We start from the raw sequence: 22,805 nt of genomic DNA on the forward strand, positions 1-22,805 counted from the left end.
TTATCAGGAATCATTTAATGACGGGAGGTCGTTTTTAATTCGGAATTAAAGAGTGTGGTAATTTAACTTGATAAATTAATAATATTGAAATGTAGATCGGTGCCGATAATCCGTACATGTTAATGAACGTGTGGTTTAAATTACGGTCCAATATTTTCTTTACGAATAAATGTCGTGTCTTAAATTTGCAATTCAGTAGCCGGAACACGTACGACTAATATTACGAAACCATGATTGTCAAATTTTGGTAAATATAATTTCAAGATGTTACGATTATTTGTGGAGAACGAACTAAGGCGTAGATCAAAATGAGATAGAAAAATGTTAAAGAATCTGCAGTCAGATAATAAAAGGTCGTACGATGTCAGAAGTAAATAAATAAGTCAGTTGATAATTCTGTGAGAAATAAATGAATCAAGGAATATTGAGATAGAAAGGGATATAAATTCCGTACGAGAGACACTTAGGATATAAATGAGTGTAAAATGTACGGGCAGTGTCACAGAGAAATACTGAGTTACGTAGCGGGTAGAATTCGAACCCGTGACAGCATGTACGAAATAAATAGACTGCACCGCTATTCGTTGAGATACTACGGATCTAAGGATAATGAGAGTTCAGAGTCTACATAAATGATCGTATAGTGTAATCATTGTAATGACGAGTGATGACAATCATGATGTCGTGATAATAATAATAAATATTGCAGATAAAGGATTGGACCGCTTTAATTAATTGAGCGTTGGTAAAGATGTTAAACGGGAATCTAAATGATAATATGCAACCGATAATAATAATAATAATAATGTAAGGACGATGTTAAATCATCGCGGTCAGATTAATAATAATTGTCATAATAATAACAGTAATGATGTCGTTGGTTGATCAGTGAAATAATTATAATTGCAACCGATATCTTAATATATTTTGGCGGAAGTGACCGATTCATTAATAATAATAATCTTGAGTAACGTTAATAATAATAATAATATCTGGAGTCACCTATTCATTAATAATAATAATAATAACCACAAGAAGGATATACTAATAATAATAACAGTAATAACCATTTGTGTTTGCGTCCCGCATAATAATGACGATATTAATCAAACGTGACAGTGCCAGGAACCATTGAGTAATAATAATAATAATAATAATAATAATAATAATAATAATAATAATAATAATAATAATAATAATAATAATAATAATAATTTCAAGGATGATAATTTCGGGGATAAATGAAGATTCTGACGATAGTGGGTTAAATTATTTGGTGACAACATCCCTCTACTCGTATGTTTGCATAATAAGTATGAGAAATTTTATAGTCATTTGTTACCTCGTTATCGTACGGTTTCCGCACGGTATTTCCCACCGCTTCTCGTTATCTCATCTGTGGCAGTAGTCTACTGAGGCTACTTTGTAACATCTCAGATCATGTGTAAATAAAATATAAATGCTAATTCAGTGGTATGGCATCAGCTGGACATCGTAAGATAGGAACTGTCCGTGTAATCCATTTTTCGTAATTCACGAGAAACATTACCCAGTCCGAGTACCGGTCTCGGAAAAGTGTATATAGCCGGGGTACATCATCTTAGTTAAATCGGGAAGCCGACCGTAACATGGGTTATGCTCGGGCTCCCGATAGAAGGAAGCTATATCCTTGAACAACGGTTCGATTCAAATGGAATCGACCCGTAAGTTATACTCCACTTGTAATTTCTTTCAGAAACAACCCAGCAACATATTGATACCACTTGCGGTATAGCAAGTGATTTATTTATGTAACAGGTGTGGGAATTTAAATATCGTTGCCAAATGTATCAAAGTTTCGTACGTCGGATGGCGTAATAAACTGCTCTTTCTGGCAAATTATTTCAAAGGAAACCATTCTCATAATCTTTTTATTGTAGTTAGATGATGCCTTTTTTCTAAGTTAACAGTCACTTCCTAGTCCTAGCATGGAGTCCTTAAATTCAAGTTTACAATCGAGCCTTCCCCATTTTAATTTTAAATTGCTCCGTTCATTCCCGTGTTCATTTATGCCGCTATATTTATATTTGATGACTTAAATAATGAACCGACACCCCTGAGATAAATGCTAGTCTGGGACTCGGGAGGTGGACGGGTGCACTATCTATCTATTATCTATTAATATTATAAAAGGAAGTGTTTGTCTGTCTGTCTGTGTGTCTGTGCGCGATGCCCAGCAAAATCTACAGCACGTAGAGATCTGAAATTTTGAACGTAGGTAGATGGAAAGGGGTCCGAATGCACCTCGAAGCCGGAATTTTTATTTTCGCTTTCGTTGGTGAGTTATGAACGAAAAACCATCGGAAAACGTGCATTGGGATATGACAATCCAACGTGCTGTCACCAAGATTAAATGCATAGCGTCGCTGTCGCTAGGCAACGTACATAAGATAGGTAGAGAACACAATAATCAAGGAGCCATTTTACATCCAGGACGTAGGAAGCTGTTTTTGGTCTTATATGGTGTGAGGGCATATGACGGTGTTGATGATGATTCATCCGTCGGATCAGAACGTTAAGTCTTGAGCTATTCGAGAGGAGTGGCATATGTGCCGGCGCCGGGTTTCCTCCTCTTCATTCTTGCTATCATATATCATTGGTACTATTTGTTCAATACGGATCAGTTATGAAGTTTTTAACTTTAAATCATATATCATGTCATTCATTTCTTTCAACAAGCAACTTTTACAAGAATTACTCGATGTTCTACACAGTTACAAGTCTATCGACTACACGGCAGAGCTTCGAAAGACTTGGAGTCACCTGGAGTACCCTCGAACATCTTAGAGCGGACGATTGTGGCACCAATTATCCTTCTTAAGAATAAGAATCCTGCCCTCTGCAATGAACACGACTCTGAAACTGATGACTAATATTATTGAAGCCATTCTCATGATTGGGCATGCCGCAAGCGAAGTAATATTCATTCCTCGGATTCGAATAATTTCTTCGGATATACAGTTTAAGTTTAGATCTCTGCAGTGTTCAAAATAAAATTTCTCTATGTAATAATAAAGCAAGCATAATCTTCTTCTTCTTCTTCTTACTATATATAAAATGGATGTATGCATGTATGTGTGTGCGTAAATGACACATTTCCTCCTAGCCGGGCTGAGTGGCTCAGACGGTTAAGGTGCTGGCCTTCTAACCCCAACTTGGCAGGTTCGATCCTGGCTCAGTCCGGAGGTATTTGAAGGTGCTCAAATACGACAGCCCCGTGTCGGTAGATTTACTGACACGTAAAAGAACTCCTGACGGACTAAATTCCGGCACCTCGGCGTCTCCGAAGACCTTAAAAAGTAGTTAGTGGGACGTAAAGCAAATAACATTATTATTATCATTTCCTCCTAAACCACTGGAGCAATTTCATCCAAACTTGGTTCACTTATGACTTACTATCTGGAGACGAGCTTTCTGGGGGTAAGCCATCCGTAGCTCCCTTAAGGGTGGGGGGTCAGGGATGGGCAAGGTATAAAAATAATCGAAAAAAGTGCCGAATCCACAGTTTTCGGGGTCGCTGAGATGAACAGTGACATTCCCCATTTTTCAAATGTCAAAGTTCAGCTCCCTTTCGCATAGGGGTCGAGGGGGGAGTGATATATAAAATTAAACGAAAATAATGTCGAATACATAGTTTTCGGGGGTCGCTTAACCACACCTTATTTAAAACAAACCATCATAGAATGCAAAGTGACGGTGGTAACATGTTCAGAACACGTTTGTAATTTTAGTAACATTTCTGTTTGTTTTGATTTAATTGTATACAGTTAGTTATTGAATAAAAGCCGAAGGAGAAGAAGGAAATTTGAAAATTTAATCCAGTAAATGACAAGCAAGAATGTTTTGAATATATTCCAAGCTTCAGTTATTCTTCACGTTATTTCTTTCTTATGTCCTCCTCTGTTAATTTCAGGTGACTGCTGTCAGAAGTTTGTGTGCTTAAGTGAAGACATATTAATTTCGTATATAACCTTAGAACCTACAACGTCTCGTGCATTGTTCGTGACGGTCCTGTACAACCAAGGCCAACTAGTCTATTTAGTGCGGCCTTGGTACAACGTGCTGATGGGCACAGAAAGTGACTGTATCTTCTCTCGCAATTCGGGAAAATTCCTACGTGGGTCATCTGACTATAAAATAAATTCTTTCAGCATACCCCATATGTAGACAATTGGAGCCATGCAATCTGGGGAACCGGAATGGTACGGGAATTTAAGCGCTTTCCGAAGTGTTCTCGCAGAAGGGCAAGCGACGTCTTCCTGCCGTGGGTTGTAGATCTGCCCTGTTGTGTCCATTATCATTGTAGTGACAGGTTTCAGTCATCTCTGATCTGCATTTACCGGGCGAGTTGGCCGTGCGCGTAGAGGCGCGCGGCTGTGAGCTTGCATCCGGGAGATAGTAGGTTCGAATCCCACTATCGGCAGCCCTGAAGATGGTTTTCCGTGGTTTCCCATTTTCACATCAGGCAAATGCTGGAGCTGTACCTTAATTAAGGCCACGGCCGCTTCCTTCCAACTCCTAGGTCTTTCCTATCCCATCGTCGCCATAAGACCTATGTGTGTCGGTGCGACGTAAAGCCCCTAGCAAAAAAAAAACCATCTGCATTTAGAGCTGTCGCCTAAGTGGCATATCCCTTATCAATTGTCTCCTTGGTCCTTTCTTAAATTATTTCAAAGAATTTGGAAATTTATCAAATTCCTCTTCCGATAAATGGATATCCATCAGAATAGTCAGAATACTCGCGGCTAGAACACGTCCTGTCAACGATTCGACCTCAAAAAAATCGTAAAAATTTCATGTACCTTACCATCACTATCAACGTACTTCACGTGCTCAGTATTGCGTATGTCCGTTGTTTCGTTTCACAGTAGCGAAAAACACCTGGATATATTTACCATGGCAACAACGTTTTGAAGAATTATTTAATCGCAGCAGTCAATTATTCCGTTTTGGATTCAAAGCCTAATGTGCGTATTTCTTTCACCCTGTCCCTCGAGAACAGCATGTACTGTAGTTCATTATCTCTTAAAGCCCTGAACCAAAGAATAACAAGAACATTCCCTGCGTTTGAAGCACAGCCGATATCACTTGACTGTACAAGAATTCTGCCGCTATCACGGTGACCGTAAGAGCGATTTCCTGCCCACCAGATAAGATAACACCTTCAGCTATTGGTTACAGGGTTCTTCTGTTGCTGTCTACCTTCTTTGTCCTGCCTTGATCTAATTTATTCGTAATTGATGATGTCTCATTTTTCATCACCTGGAGAAAATGGTCTGAAGTTGCTAAGCTACCTGTATGATATTTTGTTTTAGAATGTTGTCTAAATTCTTGTTTTCTTCCAATTTTCATTTTTACATTTCACTAGTTGTCCCACCAGAATTTGCTAGAACAAAGTTTGTAATAATTTGTAATAAGCTACTTTACCAACTTCAGAACGTGCTAACCATTCACATTCTTTTCGGACTCTGAGTTTTCTAATTTGAATCTAATAAAGGAAATTCGTAGTTTTTTTGAGGGACCCACAAATTTTCTAGTACTTGGACTTGTTTTTCCGCAGTTAATTTTCGGTTCGCAAATTATGATATGTCACGTGTTGTAATTAGCGATTGCTTGTGATCATTGGAAATTGAACTACTATTTTCGCGGTCGGTGTTTTCTTACAACAACATCCTCTGGCCCTACGCTTGTGCAAGGTTTCTTTACATTACACTGAGCTGTTCTCCATTGCCATTGTAATTTGGACGCTTCGGCTTAAAACATCCAATCAACTTGTTCTACAACATAAACACACACAAGTTATTCATATTATTATAAAAGGCACAAACGCAGTATTAAAAACTACACGCACTCACTCAGTAACATCATTTACATATTATATTTACACGATAGACATCGTATGTAACTAGAAAAGAAATAAATACACGGGCACACAGAACTGTGCATGGCTAACGGGAGATAAGAACACTTGCACCAAGTCACAAAGAGCAGTTCCGCAAACACTGAATCAACAGTCAGGTACCGGGCGAGTTGGCCATGCGGTTACGGGTGTACAGCTGTGAGCTTGCATCTGGGAGATCTTGGGTTCGATTCCCACTGTTGGCAGCCCCTGAAGATGGTTTCGGTTTCCCATTTTCACACCAGGCAAATTCTGGGGCTGTACATTAATTAAGGCCACTTCCTTCTCATTCCTAGGCCTTTCCTATTCCATTGTCGTCATAAGACCTATCTGTGTCGGTGCGACGTAAAGCAAATAGTAAAAAAAAAAAAAAAAAAAACAACAGATAGAGTCACTGTCACTGTCAACATTCGGAGGTTATTATAATTGGCGAAACCAAGTTTAAAAATAAACAGAGAAGGAAGAGGCGTGAAATCATAGCAGGGGTGTTTAACTTCCAGCTACTGTAACTCCTCCGTCCCATCTCCTGCATTTAGGACAGTTAGATGATTGTCTCAGTAAATGTTCTTCATATAAACACTTAGTAAAAATAATTAATGTGCCTATTTACAATGATGAGTACAAGCACCTCATTGGTGGGAGGGAATATGTTCCCTTTATCACCCGCCATTATCTATGCCACTTCCTGGAATCTGTTTCTGCCTTAAAGTACCAATATTTTTAAACTAAACTTTATGTGACTGTCAATACGTTTGCCCTCATGATTGTAATTCTTAGTTGATTGTTTTTGCTAAATTCATTTTTTAGTAAGTTCCTTTAATCTCTCTTTACTTCCACAACAATTCCTAACTCTTTTTCTTTCTACTCAGCACTTCCCTCTTAATATCTTGTTTGCTCTCTTATAATGTAGTGGGTTTTCACATTACTGTATTTACCACTTTAGAGGTACATGCCTGATTTCACGACAACATTCGGTACTGTTTGATGTTGAGGACATATTTGTAATGTCAGTGCCGTTTGTTTTGCGGCATACTGTAATTACATAATAATACAAATGAAGAGTCCACTACAAAAATTGGCACCTAGCTCGATAGCTGCAGTCGCTTAAGTGCGGCCAGTATCCAGTATTCGGGAGATAGTAGGTTCGAACCCCACTGTCGGCAGCCCTGAAAATGGTTTTCCGTGGTTTCCCATTTCCACACCAGGCAAATGCTGGGGCTGTACCTTAATTAAGGCCACGGCCGCTTCCTTCCCACTCCTAGCCCTTTCCTGTCCCATCGTCGCCATAAGACCTATCTGTGTCGGTGCGACGTAAAGCAACTAGCAAAAAAAAAAAAAAAAATGGAGATCGTCAGATCGTTTTGATTTTACAGGAAATAAATTTTAACGTTTGGAACAATATTACTCTACATTAAGCAAATGAAGGTGGTTTATTTCTCTTCCACATGACTAAGTACGTACTATACATCCGACAGACAGCAACCGGGTCCTTTTAGTAACACATGCTTGACGCTAGAAAAATTATTTTTACTAAAAGTACGAAATAAAATTACAAGGAAAAATGTCACCAGCCTGGTTGAGCAACTAGTTATATGTTCGTTCTCAATACGGAACCCTTATTGCTCTTAATGTGAGGGGAAATTTTGTAGTATCTCTTACATTTGGACCATTAATCAGCTTTACACATTGCATATTTTTTAACTTTTGGCACGAAATAGGCAGCAAACCTGAAACACAATTTTTTCATCACACCAGTTTTTTATTGTAACATTCGCTTTTCTTTGTAATCGAGCTCAATTATTTCACATTCGATAGCTGATATTCATTGGCTTCTGAAGATGCCATTGTAGCAACTGATACCGGGCGAGTTGGCCGTGCGGTTAGGAGCGCGCGGCTGTAAGCTTGCATCCAGAAGATAATGGGTTCGAATCCCACTGTCGGCAGCCCTGAAGATGGTTTTCCGTGGTTTCCCATTTTCACACCAGGCAAATACTGGGGCTGTACCTTAGTTAATGCCACGGCCGCTTCTTTCCCATTCCTAGGTCTTTCCTTTTCCATCGTGGCCATAAGACCTATCTGTGTCAGTGCGACGTAAAGCCACTAACAAAAGGAAATAACAACTGATCATAACACTTTTAAATAAAACTGACTCATACGTCACACTGCAACAATGGAAACATATATCGTGGTAAATGTACTACGAAGTAAAAAATGTACCACATTGTTGCGTGAAGGTGGGATGCCAACGTAAATCAGCGACTATCCCGCTTCTTGCAGTGTTTCCACTATGACATACTCCCTTTTTTGTGTTATACACGAATTCTGTAAAACGTTGTAGACATTACACAACCATTCTTTTTGTAGTGAATAATAGTGGACGGTATTCTACTCCTGTTGAACTATAAAACTGAACCTCTACACATTTTGAACAAAATACTGACATTCCCAATTTTAGCAGTAGAAACTTCAAATTTATTTAGGCTGTCGTCGTTGCAACTTAATATAAGTGGATTGGTCATCATATTAAACTATTCTTGGGTGTTTGAGAAGTGTATATTTTGGCTGGTGACCTCTGTTGTTTTAGTGTTAATAGTTAAGTAATTTCAAGTTGTGCCAAAAATTAGGCGAATCCGCTAGCGAAATATTTGGGATGATAAAGTCGAAATCACCCGGATCACCACGACGAGATAAAGTCGCGAAAAGACAGGTCAAAAGACTGTGTGATCCTTGAACTGTTAGTGCCAGTCGACGAACATACTGACTGTAGTACGTACATAGATGTACACTGTGTTGCATGCACTGTACTGTAAGTGCCAGGCCAGGAACTTACTGTCTGTAGTAGTATATAGTACTGTTTTCTTAAGAATAAATTGGAAGTGTGATGAGATTAGAAAGGCTGGACATTTCAGTATTGAACTATTGGGAGATAGTATAGTTAGGTAATTGCTCTACAAAGCATATAAATGCACATAAATACTGATATTGTGAGACTTCTCCTCAACGGTATAACATCCATCCACATTCTATTTTTATCTAAGTACCTAAGTATCAGGCTTTCATATTAGTATAATTTAATATAACATTTTAAGGGAGACAAGTACTATCCCATTTTCTGGCATGTAATCGACATGTTTTTATGTTTAAAACGATATAAAATCAATTCCAGTAGTTTAAGTATTTATCTGTCTTGCTTGAACATTGTACTACAGTGTTTTCATATACTCTCATTCGTCTGTATGCCTTCAGAATTAACAGATACCCTTATGGCCGCTCAAGTATTCGTCTTCTTTATTGCTGGCTTCGAAACATCTTCGACAACTATGAGCTTCGCTCTGTACGAGTTGGCGTTGAATCCGGACATCCAGGCTCGCTTAAGAGAAGAAGTGGACAATACTTTGGAGGAATATGATGGGAAGATCACATATGACGCACTACAAAAAATGGAATACTTGGACAGAGTTATAGCAGGTAATTTATGAAAGAACATTCATCACATTTCTTCATTTGTTTGTTTGTTTATTTGTTTGTTAGTTCATACACTCCCAAAGATAAAGCCTTGTTGGAGCGGCGACATAGAATAGTGAATTACTGTACATTGTAGTTCAGAAAATTACGTAGTATTTGACATGTGGACATTATTTATAGGCAAAAAGGTCTTAAACCATAGTAAATAATTATTATTGAGCATGCACTTCAGTGAATAATGAAACTGAAAATTTTAACCATGTACACACAATCATTAACATATAAGGAACTTGGAATATCGGAATAATAACAATGATTTACAATGTCAGTCATACAGTATGTATATAATATAACTACTGTATTTGGTTGATATAAACATACCAACATTAAGTTTACGCGTCATGTACACCTCTATACTGACTTCCTAATGCAAGTAATAAGACAAAAGATGGCATAAGGCTATAATTTTAAATGAAAGTAAGTAAATTTTGATATTAAAATCAAGTAGGTTGTCATATAACTTAATTACATATGATTAACATTTTGAGGACCCATTGTGTGATACACGGAAGTAATTAAGCCTGTCTTATTTTATCATATCCTGATATGTAATTTATTATATTCTGTTGAAACTTGGAAAGTCAGTTTAGTACAATTTTAGTGATTAACTATGACGATAATTACGCACCCAAGGAATGTCGAATTCCTGAAATCTTAGTAAATGACCAGTGTCGAAGCCTGTAAAGAATGTTTGATATATCTGGTTTAGAGTTGACCGCCTCCGTAGCATAAAGGTTAGTGTTGTTAGCTGCCGTTTTCCGGGGCCCGAGTTCGATTCCCAGTACTGCCAGAAATTTAAGAATGGTAGGAGGGCTGGTATGTGGTTGAAATGGTACTTGAGGCTCAGCTCCGGGGGTGTGCCTGGAAAGAGCTGCACCACCTTGGGATGAGGACACGAGTTTAGTGTTTAATTTAGAGTTAACTCAGTTGCGTACAGTAAATCTTCCCTGCAATTGTCTCAGATGGTATCCTTAGGGACACTCATATTAAAGAATAATATACTGCCTTTAGTGGCTGATTTATGTAATCAATGTAGATCAGTCTGTAGATTTTATTGACCACACAAATAAATTATTTAAATATATTTCACAAATGGAGACGACCGATGTCAGTTGCGGAGGACCACATGTATCAGGAAGACAAAACAAACATTTGTTTCCATCTAAAGAAAATATTAAGTTCTACAGCGATGATTAAGTACCAAACTACATTTCCACCAAAATAAATCCTTCACTACCACTTTATACCTTTCAGTAGATGATCCATGTAAGCTATAAACAACAACGGTGGGAGTTTACAGCCTTGTCTATCCCCTATAACTACCTTGAATCAAGAACTCATTCTAGTATTAATTCACACTTTAGGCCATAAACGCCATTTATTACTTTCGATAATTTACCTTTAATCCCAAAATCTCGCAGTACGGTCAACATCTTCTCCCTCGGTACTCTGCCACATGCTGTCGGTTCCAAGATGTTCAAGCTCTTACCTACACTAAATACCACAGGTCTTGGATTATACGGGAAGCTGTGGAAGTACGAAGAATTCCTAACAATTTCAACATGGACACTGGCTATCAGTTAAATAATACGTGGTTGTCAGACATTAAGGATTTACGTACGTAGGTGGTTCTCTTCCTTGTTCTTTCATTATTGTTATTTCGTTTGGATGCCTTCTAAATTCGTAATTTCCTCAACACTAGATGGTTCACTCTAGGTTATGTACTATGGCTCATAATTTCATAACCTGTACACGGCTGTATTGTTCTTACTTCTTTTCACTTCCGGTCTTCAACCTCGTTGTAGTACGTCCTTCTCCCCTCCCCCCCTCCCTCACCTACCCGTAGCATGACTCACACTCATTTTTCTCGTTTTTGTCTGCTACACACTCTTCTTTCTATCTTCAGCTCTGTTATATTCTTCCATCCTGTTAGTCTTTCGTTCTTGATTTTTTCATTTTATTTTTATTTAATATTTCTTCTACGTTATTTGACTCTGATTCGTCTGATGCCCTCGCTGTTTACTTCGCACGCACATACGCTGGAACAAGAAACATCATAATTGGATCTCGGAAGGCTAGCACGCAGTGAGCCATCTATAGACGGACGAAAGTACCACTTACTATAGACCAAAGTTAAAACATTCTTAGATTCAAAATATTATTGCAGAAGTCTTGCTCGTGAGCAGACGAGATTTACTTCTGAAGATGCGGAGCAAATTTTTCGGCGAAACGTAAAGAATCTCACCTTATTTTCTCTCACGGCAAAAGCACAAAAGCTTATTATTATGTATGTTATAATAATTATTATTAACGGGTGTATTATCAAATCATAGGCAGGAAGCAGCAATAATACTTGAACAAAACAAACTAGACGAAAATTCTGAGTTCTGTCACGTTGGATGTATTATTCCTAACAATAAACGAAACACCGGGCGAGTTGGCTGTGCGATTAGGGGCGCGCATCTGTTAGCTTGCATGTGGGAGGTAGTGGGATGGAACCCCACTGACGGCAACCCTGAAGATGATTCCCCGTGGTTTCCAAATTTCACACCAGGCAAATGCTGGGGCTGTACCTTAATTAAGACCACGGCTGCTTCCTTTCCATTCCTAGGCCTTTCCTATCCCAACGTCACCATAAGACCTATTTGTGTCGGTGCGACGTAAAGCAAATAGCAAAAAAATAAACTAAACATGAGGGAGGTTATAAAGAGGATAACTACGGCAAAGAAAGCACTCAAAAATAAATGAAAACTTGTCTTCAGAATAAGAACGAGTTCGTTAAATCTTATGTGCGGAGTGCACTGACGTACAGAAGTGAAACATGGACCGTGGCGAAACAAGGAAAAGACAGGCTAGAAGCAGCTAAGGTGTGGTTCTGATGACGATTAAACCAAACAAGCTGGAATGAAAGAAACAGCAATACCGTTGTAGTGAGAGAAGTGACTAAACTGGAAAGTCGCATGAGTGAAATAGAGAAATGGAAGGTGAAAATGTTTATATGATGAGACACAGCAATTTTATTTGTAAAATCATGGGAGGGAAGATTCTTGGAAAGAAGGAGAAGAGGGCGCCCAAGACTTCCATACATCAACCCTTCATGAACCAAGTGAACTGCAGTTCCTGTGAAGAGATGAGACTGCTGGCAATGGACTGAGAAAGTTAGTAAGTTATTATTATGGTTTTAATTATTACTGGTATATCTTAAAATCTACAGCGAGTTTGATGATCGTATTAACCGAGTATTATTTGAACAATTAGCAAATGTACCCGTGTACGATATTCTACATAGCATACGTATTTCTCCGCAAATTACTGTAAAGGTAATGAGTAAGATTATATTAAATTGCATGTCTCTTAGTCCTATCCGAGAAACAACGCAAGGAGGATGCCATACGTTTTTTCAGATATAAGGTATACATTGGGGAAGTTTTGACGGTAATGGCAGGCCACATTTCCTACTGCCAATCACAGTCGAATTCGGGAGTTTCTACTATAACGGCAGGCTCACTTGGCAGCTGCCAATCACAATAGAGGTGGAGAGTTTTCATTAAAAAGACAGGCCCCATTTCCTAAAGCCAGTCACAATCGAGTTGTAGAGAATTGATTATAATCGAGAAATGATATCGAACGTATCAACAATCGAGACACGACAATAAGTCATAGGACCAAAGTTGTAGATCTCTCCAAATTGAACGGATATTGTGATATCTGTTTTGTTATACGACTTATACGGTTTAGCCACCAATCATCCCGAAACGAAGGTCTGCACCGTCAAAAAAAAAAATTGCATCCATATTTCGATATTTTCCGGGGCCAAAAGTTATACATTTGAAGAGCTTGGAATTCTCCCTCAAAGAAAAGAGTGTCCGCGTTTCGAGATTAGTACTCGCATTCATACGGAGTAATTAAGGAAGAAAGTAACACAGTTAAGAAACTTCTAATTAATAGAAAATAGGATTATAACTGAGGACAGCCAGATAGGACAAATATGTAAACACCAAGTGGATGTGTTGGAAAATAAAATGTCCCTCAAGAAATTGTGATGGTATGAGTTACGGATGTAAAAAGGAGGTAGCAGGGGAAACATTTAGGCGCAGGGATTTTTACGTAAACAGATAAGAAGATGACTTATGGTGTTATCGAAACCGACTTTCAACCTATTAGGTCGTGTTACGTACATTTAGTACGTGTTGGAGAGATGTTAAGTACAGAACAAAAATGGCCAACCAGACACCAGTGGGATCCAAACCCACAACCTCCCGATTTTGCGTCGGTTGCTCTACCAATTGAGCTATGGTGGCCTAGGCCATCTTTGTTCTGCTGGAAAGGATCTAAGCTACAGGTCTGGTACTACTACCATCACACTATAGAGTGTGTTTAAGTTGCCCGTTGAGGGCCAAGTCAATGAATATTGAATTTTCACGACCGCATTGTAATCGAAACCGACTTTCAACCTATTAGGTGGTGTTACGTGCTATGGTGGCTAAACCGTATAAGTCGTATAACAAAACAGATATCACAATATCCGTTCAATTTGGAGAGATCTACATGGCAAGTACAGAACAAAAATGGCCAACCAGACACCAGTGGGATCCGAACCCACAAACTCCCGATTTCACGTCGGTTGCTCTTTCAATTGAGCTATGGTGGCTTAGGCCATCTTTGTTCTGTTGGAAAGGATCTAAGCTACAGGTCTGGTACTACTACCATCACACTGTAGAGTGCGTTTAAGTTGCCCGTTGAGGGCCAAGTCAATGAATATTGAATTTTCACGACCGCATTGCAATCGAAAGCGACTTTCAACCTATTAGGTCGTGTTACGTACATTTAGTACGTGTTGAAGAGATGTTAAGTACAGAACAAAAATGGCCAACCAGACACCAGTGGGATCCGAACCCACAACCTCCCGATTTCGCGTCGGTTGCTCTAGCAATTGAGGTATGGTGGCCTAGGCCAGCTTTGTTCTGTTGGAAAGGATCAAGACCGACTTCAATCCTCCGACCGTAATATTTAAAAAAAAAAAAAACATGGCGGCCGAAGTAGCCGGATTGCTGGTATTGGCTAACACGAAAATATCACGTACATACAGTATTATATAAACGGCGGTAATTTAATATGATAAATGTAACATCGTAGGGAAAATCACTTTTACACGTATGAAAACGCTTCACCAGCAAGTACGCACCACATATAATCAACTAGAATAACATATATTCTATTAGAAAAGAGACCAACAAGGTGATTATTTAGATATTTTAATTCGTCAAATAACGTTTTCTCTTAGATTTCACTTCGCTGGATAGATGAAAATACATGATAAAACTGTTAAAATGATATTTCTAACATTATTTTGAATGTTTAAAAATAAATTAAGGTGCGAAATTCCTCGATTTATTCGCTCTCATGAGAACTGTGAAACATAACTTGTTGCCTTAGTTTTGAAGTGGTGGACAATTTCTTAAATTCACCACCCAATGAATGGGAAGTACACCCGAAACAATAATGTTATTGGCTTTACGTCCCACTAACTACACTTTTACGGGTTTCGGAAACGTCGAAATGCCGAAATTTAGTCCTGCAGTAGTTCTTTTACGTGCCAGTAAGTCTACCGACACGAGGCTGACGTATTTGAGCACCTTCAAATACCACCGGACTGAGCCAGGATCGAATCTACCAACTTGGCATCAGAAGGCCAGTGCCTTAGCCGTCTGAGTCACTCAGATCAAGTACACCCGAAATGATTATGTTTTGAACGGCCCTGGTAATGTTAATATAATGTTGACATATGGCGTAACAGCACTTCACACAATGATAGTAACCTTAGAAATGAAACGTTCAGACACTGAAGATATAATAGGTTTTTACCCATTAAAAAAATGAATGCAAAAACTCTATTGACTAAACATTGATATTTAATCACATCGACGAGCTTCAGTTCGGCGCAGTCTGCTTGAGAACAGATAGCCACACCATGAATCGTAAGGTGTTGGTAGTGTAAAACCCTACGTTACAAACCCAGCTAATCCCTTTACAAAAAATTAGTCACTATTTCTTCTGTGTAACAGTATACAGATTGCTCCATCTGTCACACTTATAAGTTTTGTTATACTCCAAGATCCAGCCAAACATTTCCGCAGGCAAAGCACAGATTATTGTAAAATACACTTGCATCTAGATCACTAAACACTTTGAAGAACATAGACACTGACGGAATAACACAATATCAATTATATTCTATCTTAATATTTTTCGCAAATGCTGGGGCTGTACCTTAATTAAGGCCACGGCCTCTTCCTTCCAACTCCTAGGCCTTTCCTATCCCATCGTTGCCATAAGACCCATCTGTGACGGTGCGACGTAAAGCCCCTAGCAAAAAACATATATATATATTTTTCGCTAACACGAATAGTTTGGAAGTAGAGAACTGGCTTCCCTAACCTCAGACTTATTCTCAAAATGATGCATGCACGCTACGGTTTTGCCATGGACTTCAAAATAATCACGATGTATATCCTAATCGATTTCTCTTCTAATGTTCTATTCCGTAGGAAACTTAAGAAGAGTTGTATGAGAGGCATTGCCATAGTTAGACTAAAAACTGGTCCACCTAGTGCACTCATGTTCTTTAATGGGTAAACACACGATCAAAACAAGCACATTCTCACATTACTGCGTATAATTACAGATCCTATGTATCCACTGACTCATATAAATACACTCGCACACTTATAATCTACAAAGAAACTAACATTTATCGTCAACTTTCATAAAATTACACCGACTACATACGATAACAACAAACCAAAACAAACCCATATTTCCAACAATTCCGGCTACTCGATTCGCCATCTTTGAACGATCGAGAGTAGTATTAAGGTCTGAGGATCGGAGTCGGTCTTGAAAGGATCTAAGCTACAGGTCTGGTACTACTACCATCACACTGTAGAGTGCGTTTTGAGGGCCAAGTCAATGAATATTGAATTTTCACGACCGCATTGTAATCGAAACCGACTTTCAACCTATTAGGTCGTGTTACGTACATTTAGTACGTGTTGAAGAGATGTTAAGTACAGAACAAAAATGGCCAATTAGACACGTGTGGGATCCGAACCCACAAACTCCCAATTTCGCGTCGGTTGCTCTACCAATTGAGCTATGGTGGCTTAGGCCATCGTTGTTCTGTTGGAAAGGATCTAAGCTACAGGTCTGGTACTACTACCATCACACTGTAGAGTGCGTTTAAGTTGCCCGTTGGGGGCCAAGTCAATGAATATTGAATTTTCATGACCGCATTGTAATCGAAACCGACTTTCAACCTATTAGGTCGTGTTACGTACATATAATCAACTAGAATAACATATATTCTACTAGAAAAGAGACCAACAAGGTGATTATTTAGATATTTTAATTCGTCAAATAACGTTTTCTCTTTGGGATATGTCCATTTCAAAAGGCTGGAAAATATAACAATATTATATATTCATTCTTACATTAGTGTAACCAGTAAATTCATTACCTTAAACTGACTGTCATACATGTTGTGTGAAGGTATTTTGTTGAAAAGATCGTAAAGGACATATTAATTGAGCTTGTTTGTGTAGATTTAGTAGCATTTTTGTGACGACGACGACGACGATGATGATGATGTAGGTGATAATAATGATGATGGTGATGAGAATTATTGTTTTAATGGGTCAAACATTGGAGCAATAGACCCAGCAGTTTAGTCATTCACTAGATTTTCTGTATGTGATATTTTAATTCATTGAAATAAGTTATATTAAGATGTCCTATCACAAGCGCACACTATTTGTTTACCGTATATATATTAGTATTAATTATAATGCTAAAAATATGTTCCATATTGCTATTCGTGCAAACTATAATTTCCCATGATTGTTGGACTAGCGTTACCTTTGATTAAAAGCTTGTGGTGCTAAATGATTCTCCAGTAGTTTGCTGTAGTTCTTTTTAAGACTTCTAGGGCCATTAATATAAACATTTTATCTATTATAACTTCCCGTAGCAGGAAGCGTTATCATATGGCAAATCGTAAAACAGTTCCTATCCATACAACAGGACAATCTTCACATATTACATTTTTCAGGTATTTTATCTCGAATGTCTAATCTACTCTTAATACTGTATTTCCTCAAATGTTTTAACACATGTTGATTGCATTCAAATGGCAACATTTGTCTGAACGTCAGTAATTACTAGAGTAAATATGCCTACTAATAGAATGATAATATAACTTCCTTTCTTAAGAAACATTACTTGCATTGTGAATAATTTACATCTAGGTCGCCTAAAGAATATCTCAAAATATGTTATGTTTATTTTCAGCCATTAGTTACATATTACCTTGTATGCTGTTAAATTTCACTGTAACAGGGCTTGTACGATGTCTGTGTTTGGACAGAATGCGATGTGCTATGTCAACACATCAATTTCCCAACTGAAGATATTTTCGACCTTAGCCAAAGAATCCCTTGTGGCAGCTCAGGAAATCCATTAATTTTAATATTCATTACGTCATACACTTTTTTTTTATAAAGTCAGTGATCGATTGATGTCGTTTCTCAACCTCAGTTGTCAGTTCCTCGATTATTTGTTGTTGGAAGCAATACCTTCCAATAATTGGTCCACTACCTCCACAATAAACCATTCGAGAATAGGTGGATCACTAAATTAGCAACTTCAGTATTTAACCCTATCAAAGCACATTATGGTTTTCATGGTACTACCGAATTTGACATTTTTAGCCCTACGGGTTTGTGTGAGTGGGTCAAATTATTTCTGAATTAATATTTGCATCAAACATGTTGAGATTCAAATCTCTCGACTTTTCTACTCTTTATTCGGACTGAGCTACCAACTGAAAAAGAAACTTGTTATGGAGAGACTGTTGTCAGTTCTGAAGAAATATAGCGAAATTTTGTTTCTTGGCGTTTTTGTAAATATATTGCCATGTTCTTCCTGAAATGCATCTTTAAGTCCCTTAAATGTCCAACTGCACTCTATGCCACGCCCATCTATTATGTTTACTACAACGTCTTACAGATTTTGTCAACTCAAGTTCAAACTATAGAGCAGTACAGTACATTAGCCAGCAATCTTTGCTGTCAGTATCTATGAGGCCTAGCTGACCCTTTCCTGTTACATAATTTCTTACATGGGTGGACCCAGAACCCTAACGCGTTCCTGTTTAACATAATATGGAACCGAATACCAACAAATGTGTTTGTTGTATTTGACAGAATATTATCAGGGATATAACAAGACGTACTAGGATTTAATGAAGGGAAGATTGTGGACAATTAGAGTAATTAGGAGAGTGTAAGTATATTGAACCGGGAGTGAATGATACTCAGTAGCAATTTTACATATCAAAATACTGTACAATACTGGACAACATTCAGATACAAAAGGCTAAAAAGTAATTGAAATTATTGAAGAAAATGTCAAGTAAGCTTATTAGACGGTTGAAAAGGGCTAGAGAAAATGCCGTTAGTGAGACTGATCTAGTATATGGAGAAGGGATGTTCTGAGGCTAGTACGATGTCAAATAAAACTTTGAGGGCCTTATTTCTCTTCTTGGCCTATTTCCAATTACCTAGGGATTGCACTTTGTATGGAATTAACCCAGTTTTGCGGTGGAATGCCTTTCTTGATGCCAACCCATGTGGATGAATTTACTCACTATTGCATGCTTCTGTGGTGGCTTGTAGTGTGATGTGTTGTATCTAAATCAAGATGTGTATTAAGATGAACACAAACACCCAGTACCTGAGCTAGAGGAATTAACCACAAGCGGTTAAAATCCCCGGATCACACGGAACTCAAACCCATGGCCTTATGAACCAAGGGCTAATACACTAACCATTCATATATAACTTTCCTTCGGAGATATAATGGACAAGATTTTAAGGGACTAATTCAAGAGTATGTACGGACATTCATTCAAGGCTTTCGGTTATACTTAAGTGAATTTGTGAACCTAGACATATATAAAAGGGGCTGCCTGGCCGCGGTGGTAAAGGCGTGCTCGGTTCGCCCGAAAGGACGTGGGTTTGAATCCCCGTCAGGAAGTCGTAAAACTTAAGAAACGAGATTTCCACTTCCGGAGGTGCATATGGCCCTGAGGTTCACTCAGCCTACACCAAAAATGAATACCAGGTTAATTCCTGGGGGCAAAGGCGGCCGGGCATAGAGCTAACCACTCCACCGCATCACGAGCCGAGGTTAACAATCGTGGAAGTCTTTACCTTCCACTCCTCCAACGGCCTTCATGGCCTGTACGGAGGTGACTTTGCTTTGCTTTGCTTTGCTTTTCAGACATATATAAACGTGTTTACAATAACAAATAATAATCTGTAGCATCTTGTATAATAAAATGAGGCCTCATCAATTTGCCACCTTTCTGAGAGAAAGGTACATATTTAACATTGGGAATATAGGGCCCATGGTCTTCTCTTTATTAAAGACATAATCTTTGTTGTAATGTTGGTTATTGTAAGGAAATAAAACTTCGCAGTTCCCGCCCACGAGATCAACTACACCTACATTACCTGATTAAACACAGTGAGGAGTAAAGAGTGTTCAATTTCGTTACACTACGTCTTATCGAGTTTAGATATATAGTTATAAAGACAAAGACAAAGACACCTCCGTACAGGTCATGAAGACCTTTGGAGGAGTGGAAGGTAAAGGCTTCCACCATTGTTAACCGCGGCACGTGATGGGGTAGAGTGGTTAGCTCTACGCCCGGCCGCCTTGCCCCCAGGAACTAACCTGGTACTCATTTTTGGTGTAGGCAGAGTGACCTCAGGGCCATATGCACCTCCGGAAGTGGAAATCTCGTTTCTTAAATTTTACGACTTCCTGACGGGGATTCGAACCCACGTCGTCCTTCCGGGCGAACCGCGCACGCCTTTACCGCCTCGGCAAGGCAGCCCCTAGATGTATAGGCCTAGTTATAGTGGTAGAAATTTTATTAGAGGTTTTTATATACTTCGTTATTTCTGTCTTATGCTCTCAAATCTCTCTCTTTCTTCTGCATTCTATTTTACTATTTAATCACCATTATTATTATTATTATTATTATTATTATTATTATTATTATTATTATTATTATTATTATTATTATTATTATTCTGCATTCGTTTTCAGAATCGCTGAGAAAATACCCACCAGTTCCCAATCTGCTCAGGAAATGTTCCAAGGAATATACCATTCCAGGCACCGATGTCAAAATTGAGAAGGACATTTTGACTGTAACTCCTGTATTCGCAATACACCGCGATCCAAAATACTACCCAGATCCTGACAGATTCGATCCAGATCGCTTCACGCCTGAAAATAAGGCTAAAAGACATCACTATACCTATCTACCTTTCGGGGAAGGACCTCGCAATTGCATCGGTAGGTGTGAAATCCATGATGATTTATAGTATAGCATTGAGTTATTCTGGCCATATTTAGTAATTAAGAATCTTTCTGTTTTTAGGTATGAGGTTTGGCTTGCTCCAGTCCAAGATCGGACTCTTCACTCTGCTGTCCAAGTACGAGTTCTCAGTCTGTGAGCAAACGGAAATTCCACTGAAATTTAATCCTAAATCTCCTGTCACTTCGGGTGTTAGTGGAATAACGCTGAGGGTTGTTAAAAGGACTTAATTTTACTTTTGTCAAGGAAACATACAAGGCGTATCCGGAAAATATATAGAACGAGGAGTGAGTTTGTAGAGAGTACTGTGGCTACACTGGTTTTGACCTTTTTCCCTTCACTTTCCCATCGAGTTCATTAGACAGTGGTATGCCAACTCTTGTTCCAGTAACACGTATTGAAAATGGCTGCGCCGATCCAGAATCCCGCTAAATGTGAGGTACGCACCATCATATGGATTTTTTAATCGCAAATGTTGAGTGCCCAGTGAAACTTCATTGACCGGGCGAGTTGGCCGTGCGCGTAGAGGCGCGCGGCTGTGAGCTTGCATCCGGGAGATAGTAGGTTCGAATCCCACTATCGGCAGCCCTGAAGATGGTTTTCCGTGGTTTCCCATTTTCACACCAGGCAAATGCTGGGGCTGTACCTTAATTAAGGCCACGGCCGCTTCCTTCCAACTCCTAGGCCTTTCCTGTCCCATCGTCGCCATAAGACCTATCTGTGTCGGTGCGACGTAAAGCCACTAGCAAAAAAAAAGAAACTTCATTGGCAAATTGTTGGTGATTACGGGAACATTGTTAATTGGTGTCAAGAATTTTCTGGAGTCAGGACCGTTATTCTTGACGAATACACGAGCGGTAAGCGTTTGTGATCTTGTACCCGAAGAAGAACCATTGCTGATAACGACTCGACGACATTGGTGAATTAAAAAGACGTAGTTGAAGTGAAGAGGCAGGTGGCGGACTTCTATGACACTAGGACACATAATCTACTACCTAGACTAAAAAAGTACTAAGAAAATTTGGACCGGTAATTCATTGATAGTGGAAGGTTTATCAACTAAACATTGTGTGAATGATTGTCGGCCTTTATATCTTTCTTTTTCGGACACGCCTCATAACAGCGTTGAACTCCAGTCAATACACACTGTTCTGCTGAGGACGGATTAAATCAAAATGTTCATGTGCATGCTAGTGTACACATTAATCGAAACAGTCGAAGTAAAAGGACCTTCACTGTTAAAAGCCGAGAATATTATACTTAATATTTTGTTTTAGTATAAGTAATAACCATTTCTAAATACCACATTTGTTATTAAATAGTATTTCGCTAAAGAGAAAGAAATGTTTGAAAAACTAAGCTAAAGTTACAGGAGTATGCATTCTATCTAAGTATTATAATAAAAGATTACTCTTATATGTAATTCCGATAATAGTGTGAAGATTAAGTGTGAAACTAATTCTAAACGCAAATAATTAGTTAGTTCTGTGACTATAACCTTTCACCAAATGATATACACTCTTCAAAATCTAAACACCATCTATAATAATAAATTATTTGTTCCTGATGATTTCATAGATGTGTAACTGTGCCATATATGGTTTCAAGCACAACCCGTGTTTCAGTTCGAGGTGAACCACCTCCAGTAGGAAGAGCACAGTGCAGCTGAGTTGATTTACAGTATATGAAGTGAGGTGGTCCTCTGTCAAATATAATTCGAGAAGGGAGAAGAACACAACTGTCACAGTTTGAGAGAGCTTATGTGAGAATAAGTTATTTCTAACGATTGAAGCTGCACCTATTGGCCAAGATGGGTCTACGATACAACGTTTACGACAACAGTATTTATTGACAAAACACTTGTACGTTAATAATTTGATATATGCTTTAATTATA

At 38.6% G+C, this 22,805-nt stretch overlaps 1 protein-coding gene across 1 annotated transcript in view; it reads left to right on the forward strand.

Moving 5' to 3' along the window:
* The window catches only part of LOC136879392 (probable cytochrome P450 6a14), a 66,209-nt gene extending 44,806 nt beyond the window's left edge, over positions 1–21,403 (forward strand). The window contains exons 3-5 of the mRNA XM_067153212.2: positions 9,185–9,406; positions 20,636–20,887; positions 20,973–21,403. Of these exons, the coding sequence (XP_067009313.2) occupies positions 9,185–9,406; positions 20,636–20,887; positions 20,973–21,139 (641 nt within the window). The 3' untranslated portion in view covers positions 21,140–21,403. The remainder of the gene's footprint in view (positions 1–9,184; positions 9,407–20,635; positions 20,888–20,972) is intronic.
* Positions 21,404–22,805: the final 1,402 nt, after the last annotated feature.

This window comes from Anabrus simplex, chromosome 1, assembly GCF_040414725.1.
Source record: "Anabrus simplex isolate iqAnaSimp1 chromosome 1, ASM4041472v1, whole genome shotgun sequence".
Taxonomy (NCBI): Eukaryota; Metazoa; Arthropoda; class Insecta; order Orthoptera; family Tettigoniidae; genus Anabrus; species Anabrus simplex.